The 27,805-nt window shown below is 38.1% G+C and overlaps 1 protein-coding gene across 1 annotated transcript; it reads right to left on the reverse strand.

Annotated features, from left to right (window-relative positions):
- chka (choline kinase alpha) lies at positions 1–27,632 on the reverse strand. The gene is made up of 12 exons (XM_008411745.2): positions 27,101–27,632; positions 25,463–25,571; positions 21,589–21,642; positions 12,002–12,115; positions 9,257–9,390; positions 8,403–8,507; positions 7,954–8,012; positions 7,764–7,851; positions 5,222–5,330; positions 5,036–5,142; positions 4,846–4,927; positions 1–4,244 (listed from the first exon to the last, which is right to left on the reverse strand). Exons 1-12 carry the CDS (start codon positions 27,334–27,336, stop codon positions 4,185–4,187), a joined length of 1,257 nt encoding a protein of 418 aa, XP_008409967.1. The 5' UTR covers positions 27,337–27,632; the 3' UTR covers positions 1–4,184.
- Positions 27,633–27,805: the final 173 nt, after the last annotated feature.

Here is a 27,805-nt window from a genome sequence, read left to right on the forward strand (position 1 = left end):
TTCTCTATCTTTTCAGTTTTATTTGTGCAAAGCATAGATTTACAGTCATTTCAGTGCTGCTGCAGTTTAACAAAAACGTTTCCGATTACAGAGCGAGTTGCTGTGAGTACATATGCATTCAGTTATAGCTGCATAGATGACAAGGGTGAGTAAAGACACAGAATATTTGTGGTCATCATCAAAGAATAGAACACCGTAATGTGCAGCGCAGCGAAAGAGGTATTTGCCACCTTGCAGATTTCTTTTGATTTGTTTTCAGATGAAGAACTGACTTTGACAATGACAGCCTGAATAAAACTTTTTTAAAAAGAAGACATTTTCAAATGTTTTGTGGGAAAACAGCTCCCTAAACTAACATTAACCAATTGGGAGGGGGGGGGGCGGGAATTGATAAATACAAAAGGTTTTGAAGTGGTTTAGTCAAAGTCTTGAATCACATTGAAATATTGCAGCATGACTTTTAACAAGCCATTCAGGTGGAAACCTCTGCAATATGGCTGACTTAAAACATTTCTGCAAAAGGTGGGGACAACCAGTTGTTAGGTTTAACATATTTTAGACGTGTCTCTCTTCCAGAACGCCTTACTTAAATGTTTGCATGACCTTCACTCCTTCTATCTAGTGCTTCTGCAGCCTGTTAATCACCCACTTATTTAAGTCAGGTGTGGAAGAAGGGAAACACCTAAAACATGCAGGGCAGTGGTCCCCGAGGACCCAAATCGAGAAACACTGGTGTAAGGGGCAATTCCGTCTTCGCTAGGTTGACTCCAGTACTTTTTCACAAATAACTGAAATCAACTACTTTTTTATTTTTCCATGTGATAAGAATTTTTTTTTTTTTATGAAAACCAGCAAAAATAGAAGAAATCTGTAAGGGGATGATACTTTTTCACAGCACTGTGCAGCAGCAATGATGACAGGGTAAAACGTTTTTCATTATTTGTCTTTGAATATTTTTTTCTACTTGTTATTTGTTAGAGAATATTACATTAAATATATACAGAGTGGGTGTGTTTGTTCAGCGACCAGAGTCTAGTTACAGTTTGACTGAGAGAACCATTAAAAACCAACCTTTGGGTCTCAAGGTTCATTGTGTGTGTGATCCCACTTTAAAAAAATAAAATAAAACATGAATGGAATGTAGCGTTTTACTCATCAAGATGTTTTTTTTCTTTTAAATAAACAATGACATTACAAGAGGAACAAAGGAATAAAAGGCAATGTCTAAAACAAAATAATATTTCGGGTTAGCTTAAAGGAAATCCCACAAGTGATACAGACAGTAAAGATGTACCAGCAACTTTAAAAAAAAAAAAAGAAAAAGAAAATTAAATATCTGTCCAGTACAACCCCTTGCACATTCTGACGGTGGACATCAAGTATGATCTATCAAAATAAAAATAAATCTACATATGAAACACGTTAAAAAGTAAATATAAATACATAAGCAAAAGTACAACTAACATTTAAATAACTCCAAAGTCACAGTTCAGAAACCCTGCTTTTGTTTTTTCCTTTCTTTTTCTTCTTTTATAACGTTTCAAAAGTGCCACAATCGATGTTCGAATCTAGTTTTTAGCTTCCGGTGTAGTGATCAGTTGTTGTTATGCTTCACAGTGCTCAAAAGGTTTTGACTACAATCACTGCAGCTTTTATATAGCTCGCCTTTTTCATGATGCCCACCAAAGTATTCACATACAATCAGATGAAGGAGACGAATAAGGCAAAAATGTACGCAGCTTAGATTAACCAAGTTTCTCTGACAATGGGACAGAAATTAGAAACCAAGCAAAAAATGACAGACTAAGTAAATGTTTAAATCTTGCATACACCAAGTGACGTATTTATTTTCACAGCGTGCCTGGTGGATTAATGGCATTGAACTTTAGACTAGCATTAGCAACTGTCAGCATGTCCCAAATAAGGAACTGTTCACAAGGTGGGTAAAAGTGTTCAAATGTAAAAAGTAGAGTCTGCTAACTTTCCATAGGGAATATTTTGTGTTAGTATAGAGGTATAACAGAATAAATAAAACAACAGTGCTACAGTGCGTCTCAACGTTCAAGAAAGACTAATTATCTTTGTTATGATTAGCTTTTCCTTATCCTTTATTAAAAAGTCCAATTTAAAAAGTAGTCATCTTTAAGTTGAGGAAAATTTTAGTTTTTATTCATTTGGCCAAATAGGTTTAAAAAAAGCTGCTTTGAATAGGGAAGTGCTGTGAGGGTTTCTCCGATTTTACCAAGCACAATTTGTGAATTTTTGGATACATTTATTCAGTTTATAAAAAACTAAAAAGTAGCTGTTCAGCCCTTTTCCTGATTAATCTGAAGTAGACTGAGTTTAGGAAACAGTCCAGTTTAAATTCTGTACTCAAGCCAGGACAAAAAAAATAAATAAATAACAGAAATTTCCATTTTTGATTTTTTTTTTTAAATACGTCTGCAGATATTGATGACTTAAAAAGCTAAATACTTATGGTTATAAAATTAATTTCACAATATGATATGACAAATCAAAAATAAAAAAAATGTCATTTTAACATGGAGTAATACAGAAATCCCATTCATTATTATTTGAAAAAAAAAAAAAACATCACGTTTTTTATATCCATTAAAAAAAAAACAAAATACGGAAATTAAGAATGGAAACAAACTTCAACATTGTAGGAACCACGTTAAAGGGAAGCCCAGTGTGCCGATTAAACAGAGGGTATGAAAAACAACTAAACACAAGAAACTAAATACTGCATTTAACTACAATACATGTATAATTGGTGTTTGGAGTCTATCGATTTAGTGCAGTGATTATATTTCTCCGGTTTCGACATTCGGATCCATGTTTGCTACTCAACAGCGCAATAGTTGAGAGACCGTTTGCCCTTTTCTGTTTTCATTTCCGTCACCAAATGCAGTACAATTTTCACCACGACTGAAAGCACAGATTATAATACAAGCTTGAATTTTTAACATAACCTAGGTCTCTAAATTGTAGAAATCTGTCAACTACCTCTTTTACACAGTAATTATTTACAACTTTTACTTTAGTGGGTTTGTGCAAAACAGATTAGCTTTGATGCCTCGACTGCCAGTGTCATTACTCTGGATGAAGAGCACAATGAAGAGGCAGCGTGGTACCAGGCACTTGTGTCAACACACGAGTGACCAATCACCAAGAATCCATTATTAGAAAGAAAGAAGCAGCGCTCTATGTAAAGCTGTCTCTACAATTGTCAATGTGGCGTTTAGCAGCAATGTTCATAAAAACATGCTAGGGTATTTGGCTCAGTAAATTGTACAGAGATGTGTATCTATTGGTCACTTAAATAAAGTAAAACACTTTTAAACACTCCATACTTCTGCTTTAAAAAAAATATAAAGCCCAGTTGTGAGTACGATTAGTAAGGATGTCACAAAGACTCAGGCATAAGCAAAACTGACACCTGACGAATTTGCGCATTCGAGTATCATCTGGAGGAAAGTATTCACATCTTTAAAAAGTTCTGGTCTGACAATGACAAACACACCCAAATAAAAGAAAAAAAAAAGGAAATCACAGCAAAAGTGTACAGAAAAATCTCTAAATCAAGTCATAATTTCACCAACCCCTTCAGCCCATCATCAGTTAGACAGGCTACTGGCACATTGAACTCTATATAATATATTATAATACACATAGTTAGCAACTGGCTGCCTCGGTGAGCAAAACTATGCAGAGTAGTCTGCGTTTTGGTTCCTTCCCATAGAGCATCTCCATCAGAGAATGATCTATACATACACATTGATGCAATGTTAACGTTTCCGCTCTAGCAGTACCCCCAAATCTGCCGTTCACCTACTCAAATCCATCATGCTAGCAGTACGGTCCAGCAGAAGCAGAGAGGACATCTGAGCGGCAATGAAGGTTAGTAGAAGTCAGTGCCTTTCCTTTTTCGGTTGGCCTTTGTGTAGCTACATTGTAAACTTTGAACTGCGTTTGATTTGGAGGTGTAAACTCAAGAGCCTAGCCACTGGATTAAGTTTTGGCTTTGGTCGACCAAACACCAACACGAGGCAGCAAAATCCCCTTTAAAGATGGGGAGAGTAGGTAAAGCGTGGATCTTTGAATCTTTTTTTCAGCTTTTTGTGCCCTCTTGCTGACATTTTGGCTCAATGTGTTGTGTAATCATCCAGTCGCCTGCTGCATTAGGCGGCCCAGATCATCTTCTGCTGGAAGTAGGCGTCAAACCTGGCCTGGGCGTACTCCTGCAATTACAATCAAGCGTTCGTGAACACATGGCGATGAGCTTTGCAGTGGTTTGAGTTTTTAACTTTAGTAGTTAAAAACAAATGGATAGTTTGCTTATTTATTTGTTTGACCTGTGGGAATACAACACCAGTCCATCCCGAATGAATCAAACGATTTTAATAATCCTGTGATTACGACAGAAAGAGACCACAACATTTTTTCTGAAGCATTCCAAACTATTGTGCGGTTCAAAATGTTCAAATTTTAGCAACATCAAGTGCAGTGGGATGCAACATTTTAGTTACTTTGATATGGTGTTTAAAAACAAAAAAGGTAGCATAGTTGATAACTCCTTTTTTTAAATTTATTTATTTATTTATTTTTTACATCAATATGTTTGGATTCAAGGGTTTTAAATATCTGTTCGCCACTAGTTCATCACATCCGATCCGGCTATCATGATAACCTGCTCTGATGGACTCTGTCCTCGTCTCAACTCAAGGTGTTGACACAGTGCTTGCTGCCATTTGCACATAACAAACACGCTGACGACAATGAAAAATAACAACATGTAGAGAAGCCAACTTTTATCCCTGTACGTTAACAGAAAAGGCTCACCAGGTATCCAAACTCGATGGTTGAGAGTCTCGCTTGGATGATGGACCACAAGCCCCAAAAGAAGTGAGATGCAAGTGAGAACCTACCCACAGAAACAAACACAGAGCAAGTTTTTGCACTTCTTAGGAAAAAAAAAAAAACACTTTGAAAGTATTACCTTCATGCCAGTCAGGTTAGACACTGAACTCACCTGTTGACCTCCACATACAGCTCCTCTTTCAGCTTCATCTGGTGCTCTTCGCTCAGGTTGTCAAAGCCCTGGTCAGACTCGCGCAGGTAGCTCTCGATGAAGTGAAGCTGCCCACAAAACACATTCACATCTGTTAATCATCCGTCGAGAACGAAATGCACGAGGCGCAAGCGAGCCGACGCGGACCTGCTGGGCCTTTGAAGGGTAGTTCTGGGTATCAACTTTGAAGAAGGGAAACTCTTCGCAGGTGTAGTCATACATCCACTCGCAGAAATGGTTGCCGATGTCAAAGCCTCTGCAATGCAAACAGACAGACGAGTGGTTTAAGGGTTAATGCCTTTAGTTTCATTAATCAGAGTCATGGTAAAGACTGGATCCTCTTTGTTCCGTTTGCTTCCGTCTGAATTTTCAATTCAGTTTGGTTTATTCATAAAGCGCACAGTTCACAATAAATATAGATTTATTTATAGGACATTTTGATTCCATTTGAATTGTTTACAGTTGTTATTGTTGTTGAAGCTGTTAATATCTCACTTTACTTCCTACTTAATAAAACCTCAGTGAACAACACACATAATGCCTTTTTAATAATGTCGACACTATTTTGTGTCTGTATAACATCTACAGCAAGGTCTGCATTAAAATTGAGACCACATGTTTTATTTATTCAATAGGTCCTCTTGTATTTGATTTATTAAAAAAAAGACAACATTTTGCATTAGAATATCAATAATATATTTTTTCCACTTTCTGTTCTTTCTGCAGGAGCCTCTGAAACAGGCCAAGTAGACAAAAGGTTTTAAGTGTGTTGAAAGCACAAGTTCCTTGGTTTGCTTAAAACATGTTTACTCTAGTGCTTCCTTTTGTTTTCTCATTGTGTTTGATGAATCAGTCCCAAGTAGATTAAACTAACTCTGCTCCCATTCTCTAAAGCTTCGATAGCAGTTTATGTTTAGTGCTTTAAGAGTCTTAAATGATCAGAAAATGTTCATTCTGAACAGTTTTAATATCTCCAGATGTCTAGAACATTCTAAAAATAAATAGAGAGGCATTTCTTTCTGACTTGCCACATGCCACAAGTAATTTTCTAATGGTCAAAATGATTTGGGAAGAAACAGACAGTGGCCTCTTGAGCTGCAGCAGATATAATTTCCCACACATTTTATCAGGACTGTATCAGAATTGTTTTCGTCTCAAAATGTCCCTTTGCTCTTTTGGGAGGTGCCAAATGGGGCTGGTCTCCCCTTCTGCTGTCTTTTTGAGCCAATGCCTATCAGCCAAGACCTAAAAAAAAACCAAACACCCCCCAGTAAGGGTCAGAGTGAGCGCAATGGTGGGCCAGCACCATGAGGTCACGTGTCTGGTGTGCAACATTTGCAGGGGATAGGCTGAAGTTTGGTGGGAGGAGGTGGGAGTTCCCTGTGATCTACTCCATTTCCCATAAATGAGCCACTGAGGAATTCACACACACACACAAACACACACACGAGTAGGTTTTCTATCGTCACAAGGATTTTGCGTTGAATTCCATTCATTTTTCATTAACTCCTGTAGCGTGACCCTGAACCTTACCCTAGACCCAACCAGTACCAGTACATGCCAAGCCCTAGACCTATTCTAAACTCAATTCACACATCCTAAAGCTAACCCCTCACCCAAAAACAGTAATTTTTTTAATTTATTTATTTTTTTTTAGAAAAATGGGCCTTTATGGTGACAAATGCACACACACCGTAAAAAAAGTGCTCCTTTAGATTAACAGCAGTGGAAATCCACTGCACCATCATGTCTCAAAGTCACACATATAGGTCTTTCCGTTCTCTCCAATCTGCAGTAATCTGCAGAACTACGATTACGTAACAGCTGCAGTGAATACTTTAACAGGCCGACTTACAAGCGCCAGAGTCAACAAATATTGATGAAACTACACTGCCTGATTTCTCTCTCCTCCTGCTGTCTCTGACTTTGGTTTTGTACCTCTCTAGAGTGGACTGCAAGCAGAGCTCATCTCATTTCCATTGGACTGAAGGTCAAATGGGAGGAGAGTTACTGGAAGGAGGATGGGTAATTGGAGATTTGCAGTTTGTAGGAAAAAAAATGATTTTGTACCTTCGTTTCGCATCATTCTTGTTAAAGGGGCAGCATTATGTATTTTCCAGGCATGGGGACATTTCACAGAACAATCGAGCTTCAGTTGTAATAAGTATGTTGCATAAGTCAAAAAGGATGAATGGATGGCGTAATATTTTAACTTCCACGGCAATCTCCTTAGTAAGCGACTTTTCTATATTTATACTGCTTTTTATTTTTTCTCCAAACAGAAACCAAGTTATTGAATTTATGAATTTCTTTCACATTTTCCTTTGACATCATTTCCCACACTTTAAGGGTGTAACATATCTATTCCTAATGTACCAGAAACATAAGAGAAGCCCAAGTAAGATAAACAATACAGTCACCACTAAAGCACTCCACACCAAAGCAATGGAAGACAGATCAGATGTGGTATTTTATAGGAGTTTTAAAGGCATTTTCACTATTTATAGTGAGATGTACGAATGGCTTCAGTAAAAGAGAGTGAGAAGTAGAATCATTGAAAGCCAGAATGGCCAAGATTCATAATGCCGTTCAGAATTTAACATTATGATCACAGCATGGATTTATTCAGTTCTGTATTGTGTGTTTTTTTTTTTTTTATTTGTTTGGCATAATGTTGCTCCTTTAGTACCTGTAGTTGTAGCTGCTGTATTCAAAGTCAATCAGCATCAGTTTCTGTTTGTCTGAGCTGTGGCGGCCCTTCAGGAGCAGGATGTTTCCTACAAGCAACCCAAGAAGCAAAATTCAGTTCCTCTGAAAAGGACCAAAACAAACACATACAGAGGAAAGACAAACAGTGTGTGTGTGTTAGTGTGTTTTACCTTCTTGGCAGTCATTGTGGCAGAACACCACAGAGGAGTGTGTGGACTCCAGCAGCAACCTGGTCACACGTTTAAAAAAAGAAGAGACACTTCAATGCTAGGATGGCAAAGTGTTTATCCAGGGAAATTAACATAGATTACCACTGTATGCTTAAGGTTCCCAATCTGTTTATCCAGATGTTATTTAATCATCTGTTACTGAAAGCTTCAGGCCACTTTTCCCTGATCATATGGCTGAAAAAAAACAATTAGCCTCTTCACCTCGGTTTTAGATTTTAGTCATGTTTCCGCATGTTTGTTGAACAAAGAGAACTTGAATTATACTCTCGTGTGCTTCTTATATGTTTTGTTGCCCTTTCGCAACATTACATCAGGACGCATCATCACTTAGCTCCGTTTTAAAGCTGCACATCCACATGTTCTATGAATTTGTGATCTTGGTAGCTTACTTTAGCGTTTCCATCTCCTGCGGCAGGTTGTAGGCGAGCATGCTGTTGAAGCGGCGCAGATGGGACTCTCTGGTGAAGTTCAGCCTCATGACTTGGCTCAGGTACCTGGAGGAAAAAAATGGCAGGAGCAGTTATAAAAAAACTTTATTTTGACTTGAAATACTTAGGCTAGACACTCGTTTTAGATTGTTGAAGTGAGACTGCGCTGATTCTGAAATTGTTGCTGGGATTTTGTGTTTTTGGTGTAATCTTTAAAATGAAGTCACGACGTCAAAAACACAAATGTTTTCAGACATTTTACCTAGCACTTGTCTACAAATTTGCAAGTTTATGTAATCAAATCTATTTTACTTTTTATTTATTAGAATTGTGATACTTAAACATTTGCATTAGTGCTTCCTGTGGGCAAAAATCCTTATTTCTGCAATAGCTTGTTCTGCGTAACAGGCATAATTTTCATTGGATGGGGATTGTTAACAGTTTTTCTCATGGCAGTTTTCCGATATGTATCCGGAAAACTCATATTTCTTTGTTGATGTGGAAGTTTTCACGTGAAAGGTCAAACTGCAGCATGACAGAATAAGAGAGATAAGAGCAAATTATAGGTGCCTACAGGACTCCTCAGAGGAATGAAACAGCCCTCATTTCCTCCAGCAGACATAAAGCTGATGTAACACAGCAGACATTGTGAAAGCACTTCAGAGGGGAAAGCTTCTCGATAAGCTGATATCTAATATATCAATAACTTATCAGCGGTGCCACATGTTATCATGGAAAAACCTTAGGTTACTGAATAACCAAACTCTTCAAAGGCCGATTAATTGAATGGTGACACAGAGGTCTGAGTGACTCACTTCTCCATGGTCCCAAACAGCCACTTTGGCTCCTTGTTGAAGGGCATCCTCATCCCGTGGAACCTGGCCATCTTCTGGGCCACCTCAGCGGAGATGCTGGGGTCACTTAGCTCACAGGTGTCCAGTTTACGGCTCTGTAACATCAGAATATATTTCTATTACAACTAAATTCACCATGAAGACAACAACTATAACAGGATTTCCCCCAGTTTATTGTAAGTTTACATCTCGCACACTGTGGCACTCAATGCGCGCCTTGACACACGCTTGACTCTGTGTCTGCACTTGCAAACAGATAAAGTTTATGCAAATAAGCTGCTAGTCAATCACGAACACGTCTTTTTCATCTAGTATTCCTTGCAAATACTGAAAGTTAAAAACAAATCACAATACAACACCGATACTTTTAAATGTGACCAGGGCTGGCCCTCGGTTCTATAGGGTCTTGAGCAGAACATACTTTAGGGGCCCCTAAATGTTCCTGTTAAAAACATCGGCACCACAAAACAGACTTGGTGGAATCTGAAAGAGCGGGACAAACCTAGGCTTAAAAGCAATCACTGATAATTGATTATTATTTGCTGGGGAGGTATTTGTGAACAAACCAAGCTCAAACACAAAGATTAGCATCATGATTGTTGACATGGTAATACAATAATCAAACTATTAAGAATTTTATTTGCACTTTTACAAAGAAAACTTGCCAACTCCTTTAAGTCTGAAATTTGATAAACAATTTAAACTATTGTATTTATTTAAGCTGAAACCATTCATTAATAATACTCTCATTCTCCATAAATATGTTAAAATTATATGTCTGTGTAAAATGTCAAGTCTTTATGGGGCCCTTGAAGGTCTAAGCAGCTCTGAATGTGACCAGCATTACTTACTGCTTTAAGATCCACTTGCTAATTACTTAATTGGGAGTTAAGTGAAGTGCAGAAATTGATGATATTAATTCAATTTATTTTTTGTTTGCCTCTTTTTTAATAGTATGCTTGGTGTTTAAGAGTTGCCAATAATGTCTTCAAATAGCATAACTAACATGTCATATTTTGACTAGCCTGTCAACTTTTAACATTTTTTTAACAAAAACACGGTGAGCTGCTGATGGACTTGCCTGATGCCAATACCACCAGGCTTAGTAAGTTTTCTGACATCCAAAATATTTTAAGACATCCAAAATATTTCCCAGTAACAAAACATGGGGGAAAATAAATTAAGAGATCCATAAACCAGTGTTTCCCAACCCTGGTCCTCAAGGCACACTGACCTGCATGTTTTAGATGTTCCCCTGCTTCAGCACACGTGAGTTCAATTGATGGCTGATTAACAGGTTTTTGCTGAATGTGTTGAAGCAGGGGAGCATCTAAAACATGCAGGTCAGTGTGCCTTGAGAACCAGGGTTAGGAAAAACTGCCATGAGCTATCAATTCTTTGAGTCGATCGACCACGTTTCCGTCTTTGTGTTCCCGTTTGTAGTTACATGAAGTCAGCTGCTGCAGAGCAACCAGAACTGCTAGAACCAGAACCAGAAACACTGCTTGTGCATTTTGTTTGTTAGAGCAAAGTTTAAGAATGATGTTTTTGGTTTAGCGCAGGATTGTAAATAGATTTCCGGTGAATGTTCGAACAAGAAAACACTCTTCGGCTCTTTCCATTACAGATCAATGTTTCTCACACTGAGTCAGCAACAGTCAGCCTTGTTTTAAGCTATACCTCAAACTCGGTGAAGAGCAAATACTAGTTTTATTTTACTTGCTTATAACGTCTGCTCAATATTGTGCTTTTACTGAGAAACACACAGTTATGCACCAATGTCCTCTGTGGGTTTTATTGAAACTCATCCAAAGAGGTCCTAATATAAAGCCACAAATTAGAAAAACTACAATGACATGCATGTTAAAGAAGCACTTTGTATTGCCTTGTTGCTGAAAATGTGCTATATAAATAGAATTACCTTTACCTGCTGGACATTTCGTTAACTCATTTTTGTGGTCAGTTATGAAAACAAATCTTAGTCCATGCTTCTCCAGTGAGTTACGCATAAGATTACTTTCATATATAATATATTAAAGTTTTCATAGAAGCTAAAAAGTAAAACTGTCCTCTCATTTGACCTAAGCAACTTGTTGCACCCGTGTCTTCTTCATACTGTGTTGAAAACTGGAAATAGGACATCTTTCTTTGAACAATGGCAATTTTTTCTTTTGCCAAAAAGCTACAAATGATGCTCTCCCTGTATCCTCAGTTAGTTGACAGTTCCTCCATATCCGCTCCAATTTTAGACGATGAACTGAATAACTTTACCGCTGACCCGTTTGCTGTGTTCCTCAGCCTTCATGATGCCGTTTTAGTTTTCTAGTGAAGTTTATATATTAGTTTGGTGACTTTCAAGAGCACTTAGATTAATACAAGCATGTAAACGTATATAAAAAAAACTAAAATAGTGTTTCATTTTCCACTTTGCAAATATCCCCTATTTTGTATTAGTCGCTTGTTATGGTTTCTTGGTGACAGACGAGCTGCTGATGGACACACGTATGTCATAATTTTAAAGCCAGCCTTACAGCTCAGCAATTTCTCATTATTTGGTTTTACATTGACAAAAGGAGAGTATTCAGCTGGAATATAGCTGAGAGATTAATACCCCAAAATCTGGCTAATGCATAGAAGTTATTTTTTAAGTTATTTTTTTAGACAATCACAGGGACTGTACTTGCAAACAAAAGCATGTCGACTTACGGGGACATACTGCTCCAGGCGACCCTGAGGGAAAATGCCGTAGAGTTTCGGACCCAGCTCCCTCTCAGCCAGGATGGCGAACATCACGCTCTCCAGAACCATGGCCTCTGCTCCCTGCAACAGACAACGTAAAACTCTTCACGTCTGGGAAAGGCTCACACCATCGATTATGTTTTTTTTTTTAGTTCTATAACATGAGAGCAGCTCATTGCAATGTCACCAGGTCACCATGAAACCCGTTCAAGTACAAGCATAGAACCAGTCAATGGCAAAGTGGTGAATTTTTCACAGTGTGCCATAATTTTCTTCAGCTGTATAAAAACACAAGTAATTCTTTTGGACATAAACAGGAACAAACAAGAGTCAGCACACAGCTCCAGTTATTAAAGTTAGAAACTCGTGATCAGGCTTAACGTCTGGATGGACCCAGACCTGAACCATCTGAGACATATAAAGATAATTACAACATCAGCCTTCTATCAAATACGTTTCTAGGATAAAGGAACGAATGTCCCAGTAATATCATGACAAACTCATTCTTATATTCATCTTTAGTTGCATTTGATTTATGCAACAGTGTCTTCAAATATCTATTAAGAAGTCAGACATCTGCAGCTGATCCAGAATGCTGCTGCTGCTCGTGTTCTCACTAAAACTAAGAAAATAAAGCACATCACCCCAGTTCTAGACTTAAAAAATATAATCCTTTTGTTAGTTTATAAATCACCAAATGGTTTTGCACCAAACGCAAAAAAGATCAATTTCTGTTGCATCAACATTTCAGACCATGTAGGTGCTCTGGTTCTAGTTTACTTTGCATCCCCTAAACCTAGAACCACACATGGAAAAGAAACATTCATTTGATAATCTTCTAATCTGAAACAAATTGCCATAAAACTACAAAAATGCTGAAACCTTCAGAAGCCTACAGTTCCTCCAAATCAAGGGGAAAAAAAAAACTTTTTTTAGTGTTGTCTTTCACTAACTAAAACATCAATAATTTTAGTTTGTTTTCCAAATTTTCATTACATTGCAATGTAATGTTTTTGTGTTTGTTGTTTCATGTTTTCATCATGTGAAACACTTCGACCTTCCCAATTTCTGAAATTTGCTGTACAAATACATTTGCCCTGCCTGCATCAAGTAAAACTGAGAGAAACAAATTGTGAATAGTTTAAAATTTTTAAGTACCACAAAAGTTGTTTTAAAGGACCAGAATTTGATGAGTGACATGTGAAACGCCAAAGCATTCCCAGGGTGCCTGAAAAAGGTTTTAAAGCAAGTTTTGGAGTGGGTAACATGGATGGGCGACTCTAAAGAAGAAAAAAAATGTGTTTGGGTTTGCCTGCCAGGGCGCAGAGGGAAAGACAAGAGGTAGATTAAACTCTCTCAGGACTTGGCAGTCTCGGAGGAGTAGTCGCTGTTGAAGCTGCCCAAGCAGGAAGGACTGCTTAGTCTTTCTCAATCTGTCTTGCAGATACACAAAAGTCTTGTGCTGAGACTTCCGATCAAGAGTCCAGCAGAAGCTCAAGTTTAATAAAAAACAATGTCTCACAATTTCACGTGAGTCATGATACTTAGTGGTACAGTGCCTTGACAAAGTATTCCATCCACTTTTACATTTGTCACACTGCTACTTGTTTAACTCTTGACCTATTCTAGGCAGATTACTAAAACAAAAGAATTAAAATTTGGCGGAAATAAAAGTTGAACAAGTTTATGACTAAGCTTGGAAGAGATTTGTCCTGTTTGTACATACTGTACTGTGCAAAGTAGATGCTTTTTTTTCCACCCCAGGGTCCGACTCTGTTTTAAGAAAGGCATTGGGTATTGGAGTGAACACAACATGTTTGCCCCTATAATTCAGAACTACAAATAACTTGTATATAAAAAATGGCTAGTAAACTGAATGAAGACATACAGCAAAGATCTGAGGGTCAGGAATCGAACCCCACATAGCCGTGTCTCCATGTCCCGAACATTTTAGAACACAGCCATTTTTATTTGCCTCCTCTGATATTTAGTGGCCTGTCATAAACACACAAGTTGATCCCATTTATTTGGCTGAATCTGTAGAACATAACAAAGACAATCCTATTTAACAGTATGGACGGGACTTCAGCATGTTAATTTACATAGATTTCAATCCATTAAGCATTTTAATGAATTAATCACTTTTTTTTCCTTGTAAAAGTCCATAGCCAGCCCGGAACCTTGTCTTGCGTTTCTGGTACGGCCTTAACTCTGACACACAAGCGATGTCCACAACAATAAAAATGAATAACAAAGTCACTTCTCTTGGTCCACTTTGGGATAAATTTTGCTTCAAAAAACAAGCTGACAGGACAATGAGAAACAAACAATGAAAAAAAATTTTTTTCTGAAGATCAAACAACAAAAAAAGGGCAGGAAATATGTGTGTTTGTGTATGGGAATGGTGGTGGGGGAGGTGAAATATCTAATTATTCCCACATCTTTATTAACATGATCTATGAAAGGCTGCCATGTGACACAGGAGGTGTCAACTTTGCCCTGCATCTTAAGAATATTATATTTCCTAATTGGACATGTTTCATTATATCATGTAGAAGGTCAAAATAAAATGGTGGGTTCTTTTGTTTCCAATTTCTTAATTTCACCGTGGATCCTTTAGAATTACAAAATTCCCCTAATTTTCCCAGAGACGCCCAGTCAAGGATGAGAACATCCTTTTTACGAAATTGCGGACTAGTAGAAACTTGAAAAAAATCTCACAGTTGGTCAGAAGGAACAAAGGTCCTTTGGATAAATTGATCTTGAACACAGTGAATCCCTTAAAGTTTCCATTGATTATATGAGACTCCTAAAAGTGAGAGAATTTTTGATTATAGGCCCACAATGAGGCCTGGGCGTGTTTACATAATAATCTTACTGGTAATATAAAATTAGAGCCAAATCCAAACCTTGCCAGGGCCGAGAAGAGATAATACCACTCGACTCTGTCAAAGACCTTCTCCATATCTCTGTATGCAACTCTGTTCCTTGTCAATCAGTATCTTGACTTTAGTTAATGTTTAATAACCTCCCTCCTTATATCAAATATCTATCTATCTTTTATAAACCTGTTGGATTTTTGTAGAAATTTTTTTTGGACTATTTTAGTATTAGCTTTCTAAATTTACAGATGCAAAGTTTCACAGATGCAAAGTAATTAAACTGTTAGATATTGTTATTTATTCTTTTTTTCTGTTTTTACTGGAGCTTCGAGTGGTAGGAAAAAGAAATGCGACATATTGATGTAACACTAGTATGGAAGACAATGAAACACCAATAGTCATGCGTTTAGCTGTAAAACTTGTGATCTTTGGCACATTAAATAGGGGAATGTGTTTCACACAGATTGTTCAGCAGGAAACCAGCTCAAGGAAAACAAAGCTGAGATGTTTGGATCCAAACTGTGATGGACCTCGGAATAACAACACTGCTCTGAAGCGCCAACACAGAAACTCGGCACTAAATGTGCTGCTCAAAGAGGTTACTTGGATTTTGGTTTCTTATATGTTAAGACTTCTAGCCAAAAAAGGCAAATGTTCCAAAAAAATTTTTTATATATATTATTTTTTATGACAAAGAAAGACTTTAGCTTAGAGATTTTCTTTAAACAGTTGTATGTTGAGAGAGAGCATGGCATATACTTTGGTTATTATAAGAACAGTTTAGATACATGTAGATCACAGTAAATGCATCCAAAATGACTCAACGTTAATGCAGAACAGATGATTCTGCAGCTCACCCCATTTCCTTTGCTCAAATAATATTCCCTGTGATTACATAAGGCCTTATCTGCAGAATGCTGATCCCATGCGCTTTCAAATCTCCAACGTGAATTATCCACATTACCATAATCATCTTGACACAAATACTGCCAGATGACAAACCAGCTGATAGGGAGTCTACATCCAAAGCACATGTAAAGACTTCAGTAAATAAGCTCTCTCTACAGGATCTAAATCCAATATCTTCTGCTATTTTTACCAATGTTTTATACCAATGTCTAGCTAAGAGTGAAAGATTTCTGTAGGAGGAGCACCTCAATTTAATTTACATATGTATGGCATATTACATATGTATGGCATATTACATATGTATGGCATATTACATATGTATGGCATATTACATATGTATGGCAATTTACATATGTATTACATATCTATGTCAGGCAAAAAGTAATTTAATGTCTTAATAAGCTAAGCTAATATTTAATATGTGTGTGATATTTTCTAAAGTCTTGAAAGCAACCATTTTCAAAAATTACATCCTCCTGTGTGAATTATTTTTGTTTATTGGGACAAGCTGAGAAAACGTCTCTCCTTTTCTTCTGAAACTTTATCTTACTACCACATCTGCATCTCCATGTCTTCATTTTTCCAGTCCTGCTCTTAGACATTACAAAAATCACTTTCTGTGCCTTGCGAAAGTATATTTAACTCTAGTTTTGCACATTTTGTCACATTGTAACCACACTCTTTGTTGTATTTCATGGAATGGGCTAATGATAAGCAATGAATCATTGTGAAGTGGAAGGACAACAATTCACTTAAAATTATGAGTGATTTTGTTATATTTAAATCAATATTTGTTAATGTGCTTATTTCATTGTGGTCTCTAACGTTTCTTTGTTAAATATATGTATTTTTTTTCACAACACAACTGTTTTTTTTTTAACACTCCCTGTTCATAACTGAATTATTTAAAAACAAGTCTATTTAAAAGCAATTTCAGCAAATTACATCAAAAATTTAAGTTTAAATTAACAGCTATGTAATAGATAACATTTTGAGCAGACATTTATGCTGCAGACCTTTAACTTTGTGGATAAGCCATTTGTTTTGAACTTTAGGAAGCAGCGAAGCCAGACTGACTGAACCATGTTGACATATTGACTGTCTGATGCCACTGCTGTCCTCCATCAACCTCTGTTTCGTTTCCCTTGACCCATTTTCATTGTCAGCGTTGTTGGACTGTTGTATTCATCTCACTTTCTCTTCATACGTTGAACCGTCAGCCAAGAATAAATTTGAGGCCACCGAGGCTTCTTGTGACTCAGAGGCAAGTGGATTTCGCAATTTCTAGCAAAGACCTTCCACCCGTGGCTTCCTGAAGCTAGACCGGAAACGCACACTTCCTGTAGTAAAGCTGGCATCCTCTGCTCGAGTCCCATTCATGTCATTATCCCCCCAAACATACTGGGTTTTCTCCTACTCTGTGTTTTGATTGCAAATTGTTACTCTGGACACGCTCCAGTGCTGCTTCTCTGCTCTGAGGTATTTCGCGGCTGATCTCGGAAAGATGTCGCAGGTGCATCGAGGGCTGCCAATAGCTGCTGCTCTGACCTCAATGCTTATCTCCCCCTACTGTGTGTGTAAATAAGCCAGTCATGGGGGTGGTACTAATGACCAGTCAAATATATCTGAACAGAGCGGGAATACCGTGACACATTTTTTCCATTAATCTGTCAGAAGCAACCGCAACACTAACAAGAACTAAAACGAACACTTAACACATCTCATGATGTTACATAATGTCTATTTATTTACCCACAAGAGCATTCTTTTCAAATTAAAATGCGATACTTAAACAACAGGTATTCTAAGAGCATACAATGAATCCCTGGCAGGGATAATAGTCATTCGCAAATAGATAAGATACTTAATACCCCCTCTAAAAACGTATAATTGCTTATTTTACCATTTCAAACATCAGCTATATCTTCATATGCATTAATACACACAGTAAAAACCATCTTAGCCCTAACGCCATAGTCTCCTTTATCTCAAACAGAGTTGCTCTTTAGGGCTACAGCCAATCAGCACCAAGGAAAATAAATGTTGCTTCTTGATTGACTGCTTTGAAAATGCCATCCATAGCATGTGGAGCATGTGGTATTTCAGTTTCCCAAGCTGCATTTTACTTCAGATATTTTAGACACAAAGGATTCTGCAAAGTGGTGAAATATTCACAAATAATTTTGGGGGTTAAAATCCATCAATGGGTTAAAGTACTCAAGTACTGAACAAGGCTGCATATTGTTTCATTCAACCTATACGAACGATATCCAATGACAGTAGGGATGCAAGTTATTGGTTGAATTAGTCTAAAACTACCACTTAATTGGTAAGTGGCCAGCTACTTAAAAACCGGAGTTTTCTCCAGTGTCAAAAAGGGCAACCATGTTTCCATAACGTAAAGCTTTTTTGTAAACTCAGCATATTACAAAAAAGCCCATCATGGGTATTTTAAAATGTTTTGTGTCAACTGTAAATAATACTGATTGAATAAACAGAAAATTGTGGTTTCGCACATTATTAAATAAAACAGGAATTTAGTTTATATTTAGAATAAACTGTAAAACCATGATGTGCAACACGGGATGAGGTAAACAGGGAAAGGGTTCAATAACCTTGTGATGCCTATTAATAAAACCAATATTTAAGCGGTTAAGAGTCTCCTTTGTTTACTATCATTAGCACAATCTCTCTGTGTCTCCGTCCCTTGGGTTTTAAGAATGTATGTTAGAGGCTAATGTACCGCAGTGACGTCTTCCCTGTCGCTCTAATCCAGATCGGATCTACCTTGACCAGACAGCATTGTTAGGAAAGCTGGACCCAGCCACCAACTCAGGGTCAGCTCTGCATTAACCCGGATTAAAGTCGAAGGAAGCAGCCGAGGTGAAGCAGTAATCGTTAAGGAAAGATGGCAGTGTGGTAATGATAGTTAACTGACTGATGACCTCAACACGACCACATGACCAAGAGTCATTGTTTAGCTTTCCGGGATGTAGCTCGAAGGTCACAATCACATGATGTGTTGCAAGATCGAGCATTTTCCAGGTCAGTGGGTTTGAGGTCCGCATAAAGGAAAAGTCCTGTTGTACATGTTGCTTTACTAGGAATTTAGTGTGACTCATCGAGGTTCATTAGCTGGACTGGAGTCATCCTGATAGTGGAGTTTGTGTAAGGTATAAACAATCATTGTACACTAACCCTGATGTAAACTGTGCATCCCGTCTACTTTTTAGAGAATAGTATTAAGCTCAGTATGAGTTTGGGTAAATAATCATAAACCCTTTACTAATTTAGATCTTCAAAGTTTTAAAAACACAATGTGTGTCTGCTGAGATGCTGAATTGGGTCAGATATACTCGAACTGGGTTGCATTGCAGACTTTGAAGGAAACAATAGCTAAGAACATACAGAGACATGGAAAAGCAAAACATATTAAAGCTCATGCAAATCCTGCACAATTGTCTATTTTAAAGAAAATGACTTGAAGTAATGCAAAAAAGGTCTTGGATAAACCTTATTTTGATAAACCTTATTTCTTTGTATAGAAAATTGTATTTTTGGTTGATATCCCTTTTCTCTTAGGTCCTTTTTCCCCACTTCCCTCATTTTTTTGCATATACAGCACAATATTCTGTCAGTCAATAAGAATTTAACAGAGCTCAAAATAACTACAATTCCCACATTGTCTATTCTTATGGTAAAAAAAAAAAACCTAAACTGTGAACAAATCCTCCATGTTTATACAACAACGATGCAAAGAAAAGACAGAAATAATACAAAAAAAAGAGATGAGGAAAAACTTTTTTCAACGTTTAAAAAAATTGCATCAAAAAAGGCATCAGTGAGGCAGGAGATTTCTGGTAAAGAAACATCTAAAGAAAGCTGTAGATAAATGTTTGTGAAAGGTATTTCAGAATTAGAAATGTAAAAAGAGGAAAACTGCACAGAAAATTCATAAAAAGCAACAAAAACAATCAAACTTCAGAAAGGCTGCAGAACTACTGACCAAGATCACTTAACATTTTTTTAAAAAAAATCTCAAAAATGGGTTAAAAAAAACATGATACATTGTTCAGTAAGGACATATGCATGAAACAGTTTTGCCTATTTTTTAAAACTTAGTAGTCAGAGCATTACGTTCTACAAGTCATAAAAAGAGTTTCCTGTTTTGCTGTATGTGTACTCTTCGTTTGAAGACACAGAACTTTGCCGCCGTGTTGTCCGACAGCGTGAACCTTTCGGACAACCAAGCCAACATGACTGCCACAGCTACGTTGGCTTTGTGCTTTGAAATGAAGCACAACTCCATTGTTTAGGATTTAACTGGTTGAAACAGAGTGGGGGAAAAACAATGGGATGGATCAAAAACATTTCTCAACTTTGTTTTTAAGAGTCATGCCGTGCCAGGACGCCAGAGGAGCAGGCAGGAGGTAAATCTATTGTGAACTTACAGTGCTTTGCAAAGGTCTTCCCACCCATTGATGCAACTGACCGTCACGAGGTGCATGATTGTGAAGTGGAAGGAAAAGCTGTGTGGAACTGTCTTTTTCCCCCATCTATAGTGCCACACCTAGATTTATTTACCCAAGGAACACAGAAATGATAAGCAAAACCCAAAACCAAAAAAAAATCCCCGACACAAAACACTTTCTCGAGTGTTTTGCTGCCTTATTTATTTTCAGTATCTAGTTTTAGCAACTTCCCATTAACTCTGAGCAGTAGTTCTTGTTCCTGAAGAGGAAGATCATTCCCAAGGCATGATACTAAGCATGATTCACATTGCATCTTCACATGTTTTTTTTTTTTTGGGGGGGGTTTGTTACATTTTGGTCTTTTCTTAGCAGAGCACTTCATTCAACTTTTTATGTTTCTTATCTTATGAATGCTGACCTAGTTCCAAGTCGAGTTTGTTCACGGTATAGTTCCTAGTTTCAGGTGATAGTTTGAAAAAAGCTCTGTAAAATGGAAAAATCTTGAGTTGTTGTTTTATAATCTAATCCTTCTTTAAGCTTTTCCAGAACGTCTCAGAGTTGTCCGCTGTGTTCCTTTGTCTCCATCATGCTTTTTGCTCTCTAATTTTCACAAAAAAAAAATGTGTAAAGCCTTAAAAAAACACACACACACAATGGATTTATTCTGGGATTAAATTATATGCAAGTTGACTCTACAAAGAGACTTCAGAAAGAAGTTGGTGGCACCGGATTTTATTTCTTGGTAGCCGAATAAAGGATTTGAATACAAATGTGCAGAACACTTTTCAGATTTTTCTGTGCAAAACTTATTAAAAAGCCATTTTTCTTTCACTTCACAATTATGAGTTATAGTCTCTCACAGAGGTCTGAAACTCCAGTGCTCGAGCGCCAGTTTCCTGCAACTTCCTGATGTGTCCTTGCTTCAACACACCTGAATCAAATGATTAGTTAATGACCAGGCCTTGGCCTTTGACTGGAGTTTCAGACATCTGGTTTGTTACATAAAGGCCCAATAAAATACATTGGAGTTTGTGGTTGTAATGTAATTTAGAAAAAAAAAAAAAAGGGCATCAACACATTAGTGTAAGTTCAAGATATCCACTGATTTCTCTGTGAATCCCCATAAATAATTTAAAAAAAAGTTAATTCAAAGAGATCAAAACAGTTTATAGATGCGTTCACACACACCAAGGAGAGGCTGGAACATCCTAGTGTGGGTTTGCTCTGTTGTGGACCATCTTTTGAGGACAGAGAAACAAAATGTACGGCAGCACCATCATCAGTTACTTACTTGGAAGTGATTCTCTTTGTTTGACTGTCGGGAGTCCCCTTTATTACAGGACATCTATCAACAAGAGAAAAAGGAAAGAACTATCCATGAATAAAGGCGAAGCCAACCATGCAGCATCATCAGCTAAAACCCCTGACCACCCCTACAGTACAGTATGAGTTCAAACACACACCAAGTCTTTAAGACATTAAAACAGCTCATCTTCCTTCTCGCTATCCTTGTACACGTCTGGGTTGACGTGACACTGACACGTCAGCCCAGAGAGAGAAACGAGTGCCAAATGTTTTCTGTCAACAATTTAACTTTCTTCTAGTCCAGCGTTGCATGTCTTCACTGCTGAGAAACCCAGTCTCCAGTGCAGTCAAAGCTGGTTTAATCATTAGTAGCCGAGCACTTAAACATGGACGTCTGTCTTCTTTAATCATATTAGCTCTTTGATTAGATGCCGCTAATTCCTGCTGTGAGACAGCGGAGAAGGCTGCGGTTACCTTGGTGAAGGACGCAGTGATTCAGCTCGTTCAGACATGCCGAGCAATAAACACTGTTTACACACCCATTAGTAATTACGCAGACGCAAGTTAATAACTTAATGCAGCTCTCATTAAGTCAGCGGTTAATGTGAGCTGGGGTATAAATTGCCTTGAAAGGCAGTCGACATCTTTGTCTTGGGCAGCTTTTTTCTTTTATTGCAAACAGCGTTTGTTTTTTTTTGGGGGGGGGGAGGTTTCTACAAATCTGAAAACGCCAGCAGGTCACTAGTCAATGTTGTCCTGACGTCTCAAAGTCCTTCAGCCTTTATCGTTCAACCTCTGAAATCATTGCGACCAACGGGAGTTTATCTCTGCAGGAGTTTTCTCACCGGCATCCGTGCTACAAGACGAGTCTGGCATTATGAATCCATGGACTCAGCATGTAACGGTGTTGGGCAAGATTACAGACGTGGGAAAAAGTTTCCATTACTGTCAATACAATCACCGGGTAAACTAAGTGCCCCCTTTTTGCTTCCATAGGAGCAAAGAGGTGATGCTGACCAACTGGACTGAATGACAAACGAGAGTAACCACTCCATGAAAACAGGAGTTTCATCGGTTTGAAATCCATCAGCTGACAGTTGCTTGCAGTTTCAATGTATGCATTATTACAGCTGCAATGAACTGCAATATTTGACTTTGCTATGATATTTCAGGTAACATTATATTAAAACTCTGTTTACTAATAACTAATGTAGCTTAATGAATGAACTTTCACTCTCAAACTTGATCTAGATCTTAGTGACTGAGATGTTGCAGCTTATAAAGAGTGATGATGATTTTATAAAGCATCGTTGGAATACTAGATATTGCAATTTTTCTTTTTTTAACAATATTGGGCAGCCCTATTGAAAACCATTTAAGATGGTGGCCAGTCTTCCTGTAAGTGAATATACCAGGAAATGCCACCCTCCGCACCTCAAGGCCACGCTGTGCAAAGCTCAGAAAAATTGCAAAAGATTTTTGCAGACTTTCCAGGCCTCAGTTAGCAAGTTAAATGTTAAAGTTAATAAAACAAGTACTGCTTGTTTGGATAAGCTTTAGCCCTCAAGTTAGCAAAGTTTGCCTTGGGATCAATGTCTTTGCGACAGATGAGACGTGTTAGAGATACTTCACAGCACCATCTTTGGTGAAAAGGAAATTAAATCTAACTGTCCTAAAACAACTCATGCTAACTCTCAAGCACGGAGGAGGAGAGATGATTATTTGGGCTTGCGCTGGAGTCACAGGAGGGGTAGGTGTCCTAACAATGAGCTCCTCTATTAGTCAAATTATTGTAGAGGGAAGTCTGAGATAATCTGTCAGAGAGCAAAAGCTTTAACCAGGGAAGAAGACTGGTTCAATTGATTGCAGTGAAAAATTGCCACCCCTGGATTTTATGTTGACCTTTCATTTATCACTTGACTGTATTCATACTCAGTGAATACAGACCACTTTTTTTAGTAACGAGTAATCTAACGCGTTGCTATTTCAAATCCAGTAGTCAGACTACAGTTATTTATCGAAATCACTTTGCGTGACTATTTTCTTTTGTAATTTAATTTTATTTCCTCTACGCGTCTTGAGGAGTGATTGCTGTCTCTATGTGACAGTATCAGCAGCGACAGAAACATAGACAATGGAGGGGGAGAAGGAGATGGGCATTTTGTTGCTGATAAAACAGGAACTATTTTGAGTTTCGCTCTCCAAGTCCGATTATTATAAGCCGCTTTGGGCTTGTTTTTTTTTCTGAAGTTTCTAAAGTCGCTTTTTTGTTGCGCTTTTTTGGGCTTGGAAAGAGGCAGACATAAACCCCAGAATGTGTCTGACAGCCAGTTAGTTTTAGTCAGACTCTCCCTGTCCATCGTTTCCTGGATGATCCGTCCTGCTGTGTCTTTGTTCATGTCAAATTAATATATTACCTCTGAATTACGTCAAGTTTCGCATTGCGCTCCAGAAAACTGCAAACGTCAAGACTAATACGAACGGCGCAATGAATGTGTCTGTAAACTTGCGCAACTAAACGCCATTATAATTATTAAAATTAAGATAAGTGTCACAAATGTGTGCAGCAGGACATCTGAGTTGAGGAGCGGCAGGAGGAGCGCTGTGAGCTGCGCTCTGACAGCAAACGCAGGGCCATATACGCAGAACCTGGAGGCTTGGGCAGGGGGTCTAAAATCCTATTTATAGTTTTCCAGAAAATACTGGAACACACAAAAATTACTAAAGTTTTTTTTGTACTGTTTTGACCATTAAACAATCTCCCCTTCAGTTCAACCTTATAAGTGGAGACACATTGTTGATGTTACCATTATAAAATAACTTGCAATTAAGTTTTGGCAGAGATCAATGTCATTTTCACTGGTGGCGGAGCGTTGCTGTTAGCAACTGCTGAAAGTAGCTAAAAAAAGTTACTTTTAATGTAATTTTGTTACTTTCCAACTCAAGTAAACGGTAATCTAACTAAGTTACTTTTTCAAGGAGTAATCAGTAATCCGATTAAAGTTACTTTTTCTAAGTAACTAAGCCATCACTGTTCATACTTCATAGCTTTATTTTTCCAGTGACTGTAAATCGCACAAGGTGTTACGCATTTGGAAGCTCGATCGTTCTCTCTTTAGCTGAGGGATCTGCTGACGTGCAGGAACTGCCAAGACCTCCACTCTGTCCCCTACTTAAAAAAATTAAGCTGACATCTTCAAAAGTAGAAATCACAAGGCAGGGATTTAGAGSMRRGGGGGGGGGGGGATATACAGCTTGCAGCTTTTCGTTTTCCCTCCACTCTGTGTCTTCCTGGCGCTGTGCTACATGAGTGTGTGTTACATCTTTATATTAGGCTGAGATTTCAGAGATCTCATACTGTACCGTGTTTTTTGGTGGGTTCACCTGGGAACAAGAGTGCCCAAGGCACGCTCCTTTGGGAAGCCTACGGCAAAGAACACATGCATGTACAGCCATGGGGGTACATCACTATGTACAACAATGGCTAACACGCGCACGCGCACGCACACACGCACACACACGTGAAGGCATAACTACTACACATGCATGCATACTCTAACATAGGCATATGAGCTACAGGCGCACACACAACAGCAACCTTTGATGGTGGCACTGACACATCACACTGACCCCTGTTACATGAGTCATCTCTGAGATAACGGCAAACAGTTTGACGGTTTTACTTCAAAGAGGATTTAGGTATGTATTCTACATTTCGGTTCTTAATTGTGTGTAGAAAAAAAAACAACAACAACAAAAACTAAACACACTGATAGGGAACTACTTTCTTAGTTTTACATCCTGGTGAAGAGTCTGACCTACTTTTTGGCTTATGGTTGATAGACTGAAACAACTCCCACCTGCAGGATGGCCCCATAGAGGCGCAGCAGGACGCTCCTCGGCTCGTCCCCGACCGAACCTAGGGAGTCGGGGGGGCTGCCCAAAAAGAGCTTTTTGCTCAGCCCCCCTCTGGTGGAAAGAAAAAAAAAAAAAAAAAAGAAACAGACATGCAATGAGGGGGATAGGGCTTCATAGTGATCAATGTTCATGTTTTCTTCAGGTTCTGATGAAGCTCCTGCTTATGTTTAATGTGACCAGTACAAGCAGTATTAGCTCCTGAACTGCAGCAGATCTATTTATAATATCCAGAACAGAAACCCACACATTTCCTGTGTGAGATAGAAGGAGAGCAGAAACTTGTTTCATCAGGATGTAGTGAAGACAGAAGTCTAGAGGAGACAGAAGTCTGCGCTGGCTCTACTTCAACTTAGGTATAAATTTGCAACTCTAGCTCATCGAGTCAAGACCTGTCTGAAGCTGTAGACAAAACAGAGAGGAACATCTTTATCGATTCCGCCAAAAATTGATAAAGAAACTTCTTAAAGGAGCATAAATATTGAATTTGGACCCTAACTAAAGACAAATAACTAAATTACTCCCGTTTCTCTCTAAATGTCTTTTTTGGAGTAAATATCTGTCTCTACGTCTGCAAACGTGGCCTAATATGGCTTCAAATTAAAGATTTAAACAACATTTCTAAAAAAAAAAAAAAAAAAGGAAAAAAAACAGTATTAGGTTGCTGTGAGTCAAATTCTTGGGAATATATAGTAAAGAAGACTACTGATCAAGAACCAAGTTTCTTAAATATAATATGTAGCGGCCATCTTCTGGTAAAAATAAAGATGGTCAGTTTTATTGAATTAGGCATCCTTAAGTGAACATCTGAACCAGTTTAACAGAAAACTGCCAGAAATGTTCATCTTAAAGCCTCTAAATCAGGTATTGCTTTTAGATTTAAGTCAAACATTTAAGCTTAATTTTTTGCAGAATTTCTAGATGCCCGTTTCCATCCAAACTTTGCCATTCAACCCTTCTTAGAATAAATGGGAAAACTCATCTCTCAATAGCAACATCTAAAAGCACATTTGAGGTTAAATAAGGATTACTGAATGACTAGTTTTACTGAATTAAACACCTGAAATGTACAATTTACAGCAGCATGGCCTTTCAAAAAAAAATTACCTAAACGTCACATCCGGTACTTTCAAATGGGGCATTATTTTTCCATTTAGCTTGACATTAAACAGTGTTGAGTTGTAGGACCGACATTTCGGCAACATGCCGGTCTGTTCTCCAACAAAACCTGCTCAACACTATGAGAATAAAAAATTAAATAAACCTTCCACTCCAACAAACATTCAGCCAGCAAATATAGGACGTTGCTGTTCTTAACCTATATTAGAACATACAACATACAAAAATAACACAGTATTTAAAGAAAATCTGGAAGGACACATTACAATGATTCATCTTACTAAATTAACCAGATGCATTCAGTCATTTTCAATAAATCGAGAAGCTTAGCATCACCACATCACATGGCTGTTCTGACTCATTACTATTGGCTTGAGTCTGACTTCATCTTTTCACACAATGGATCAACAGAAACGCTGGCCGCTATCACGCCTATTACACATGCAGAGTGGACGCATTGTCACCTTATGATGGTGATCTCGAAGTCCTCCTCGGCCAGTCCTTTCCAGGCTCCGTGCAGAAACTCCCTGCACCACAAATAAGCCTTGCGACGGGTCTCCAGGTCCGGCTGTTCGGGGCGGACAAGCTCCCTGGAGTCCTCCTGGGTGTCGGGCTGGACATGCAGAGCGTTCGCAGTCACCAGGAGGCCCAGCGACATAGAAGGGGAAGACGAAACCCCGTTGATAAATTTGGTTTTCATGTTTGTTTATTTATATATTTTTTTCTATCAAGAAGCAAGAAAGACAAAACAAAAAAACAAACAAAAAAAACCGCAGTCTCCACGTTTTGGATTGTGTCGCAGGTGGATTTAATTCGGCTATTTCACGAAATGTTCATGAAAAGCAACGCTCTATTTTTATTATTCGATGTTGCTGTTTGTTGCAGTGTCGATTTTAAAATTTTAAAGAACGCAAATGTCAGAGATAAACGACGAAGCTGAGCCTTAAACCGCAGGGACTGAAACGAGGATGAGAGATGCGCAGACTATCAGAGAAAGGGGCGGGACGCGGAGGGAGGAAAAGGACCCGCCCATTCCGCTCTCTGATTGGTTTGATCAGAACCACAACAAATCTGGCGATGCATTCAAAGAGTATGGGACATGTAGAAAAATTAGAGGAATGTTTCCTTCAATTTCTTGCTTTAAATAATAATAATAGGATAATAATAAA

The sequence above is a fragment of the Poecilia reticulata genome, linkage group LG6 (assembly GCF_000633615.1).
Source record: "Poecilia reticulata strain Guanapo linkage group LG6, Guppy_female_1.0+MT, whole genome shotgun sequence".
In the NCBI taxonomy this organism is placed as follows: domain Eukaryota; kingdom Metazoa; phylum Chordata; class Actinopteri; order Cyprinodontiformes; family Poeciliidae; genus Poecilia; species Poecilia reticulata.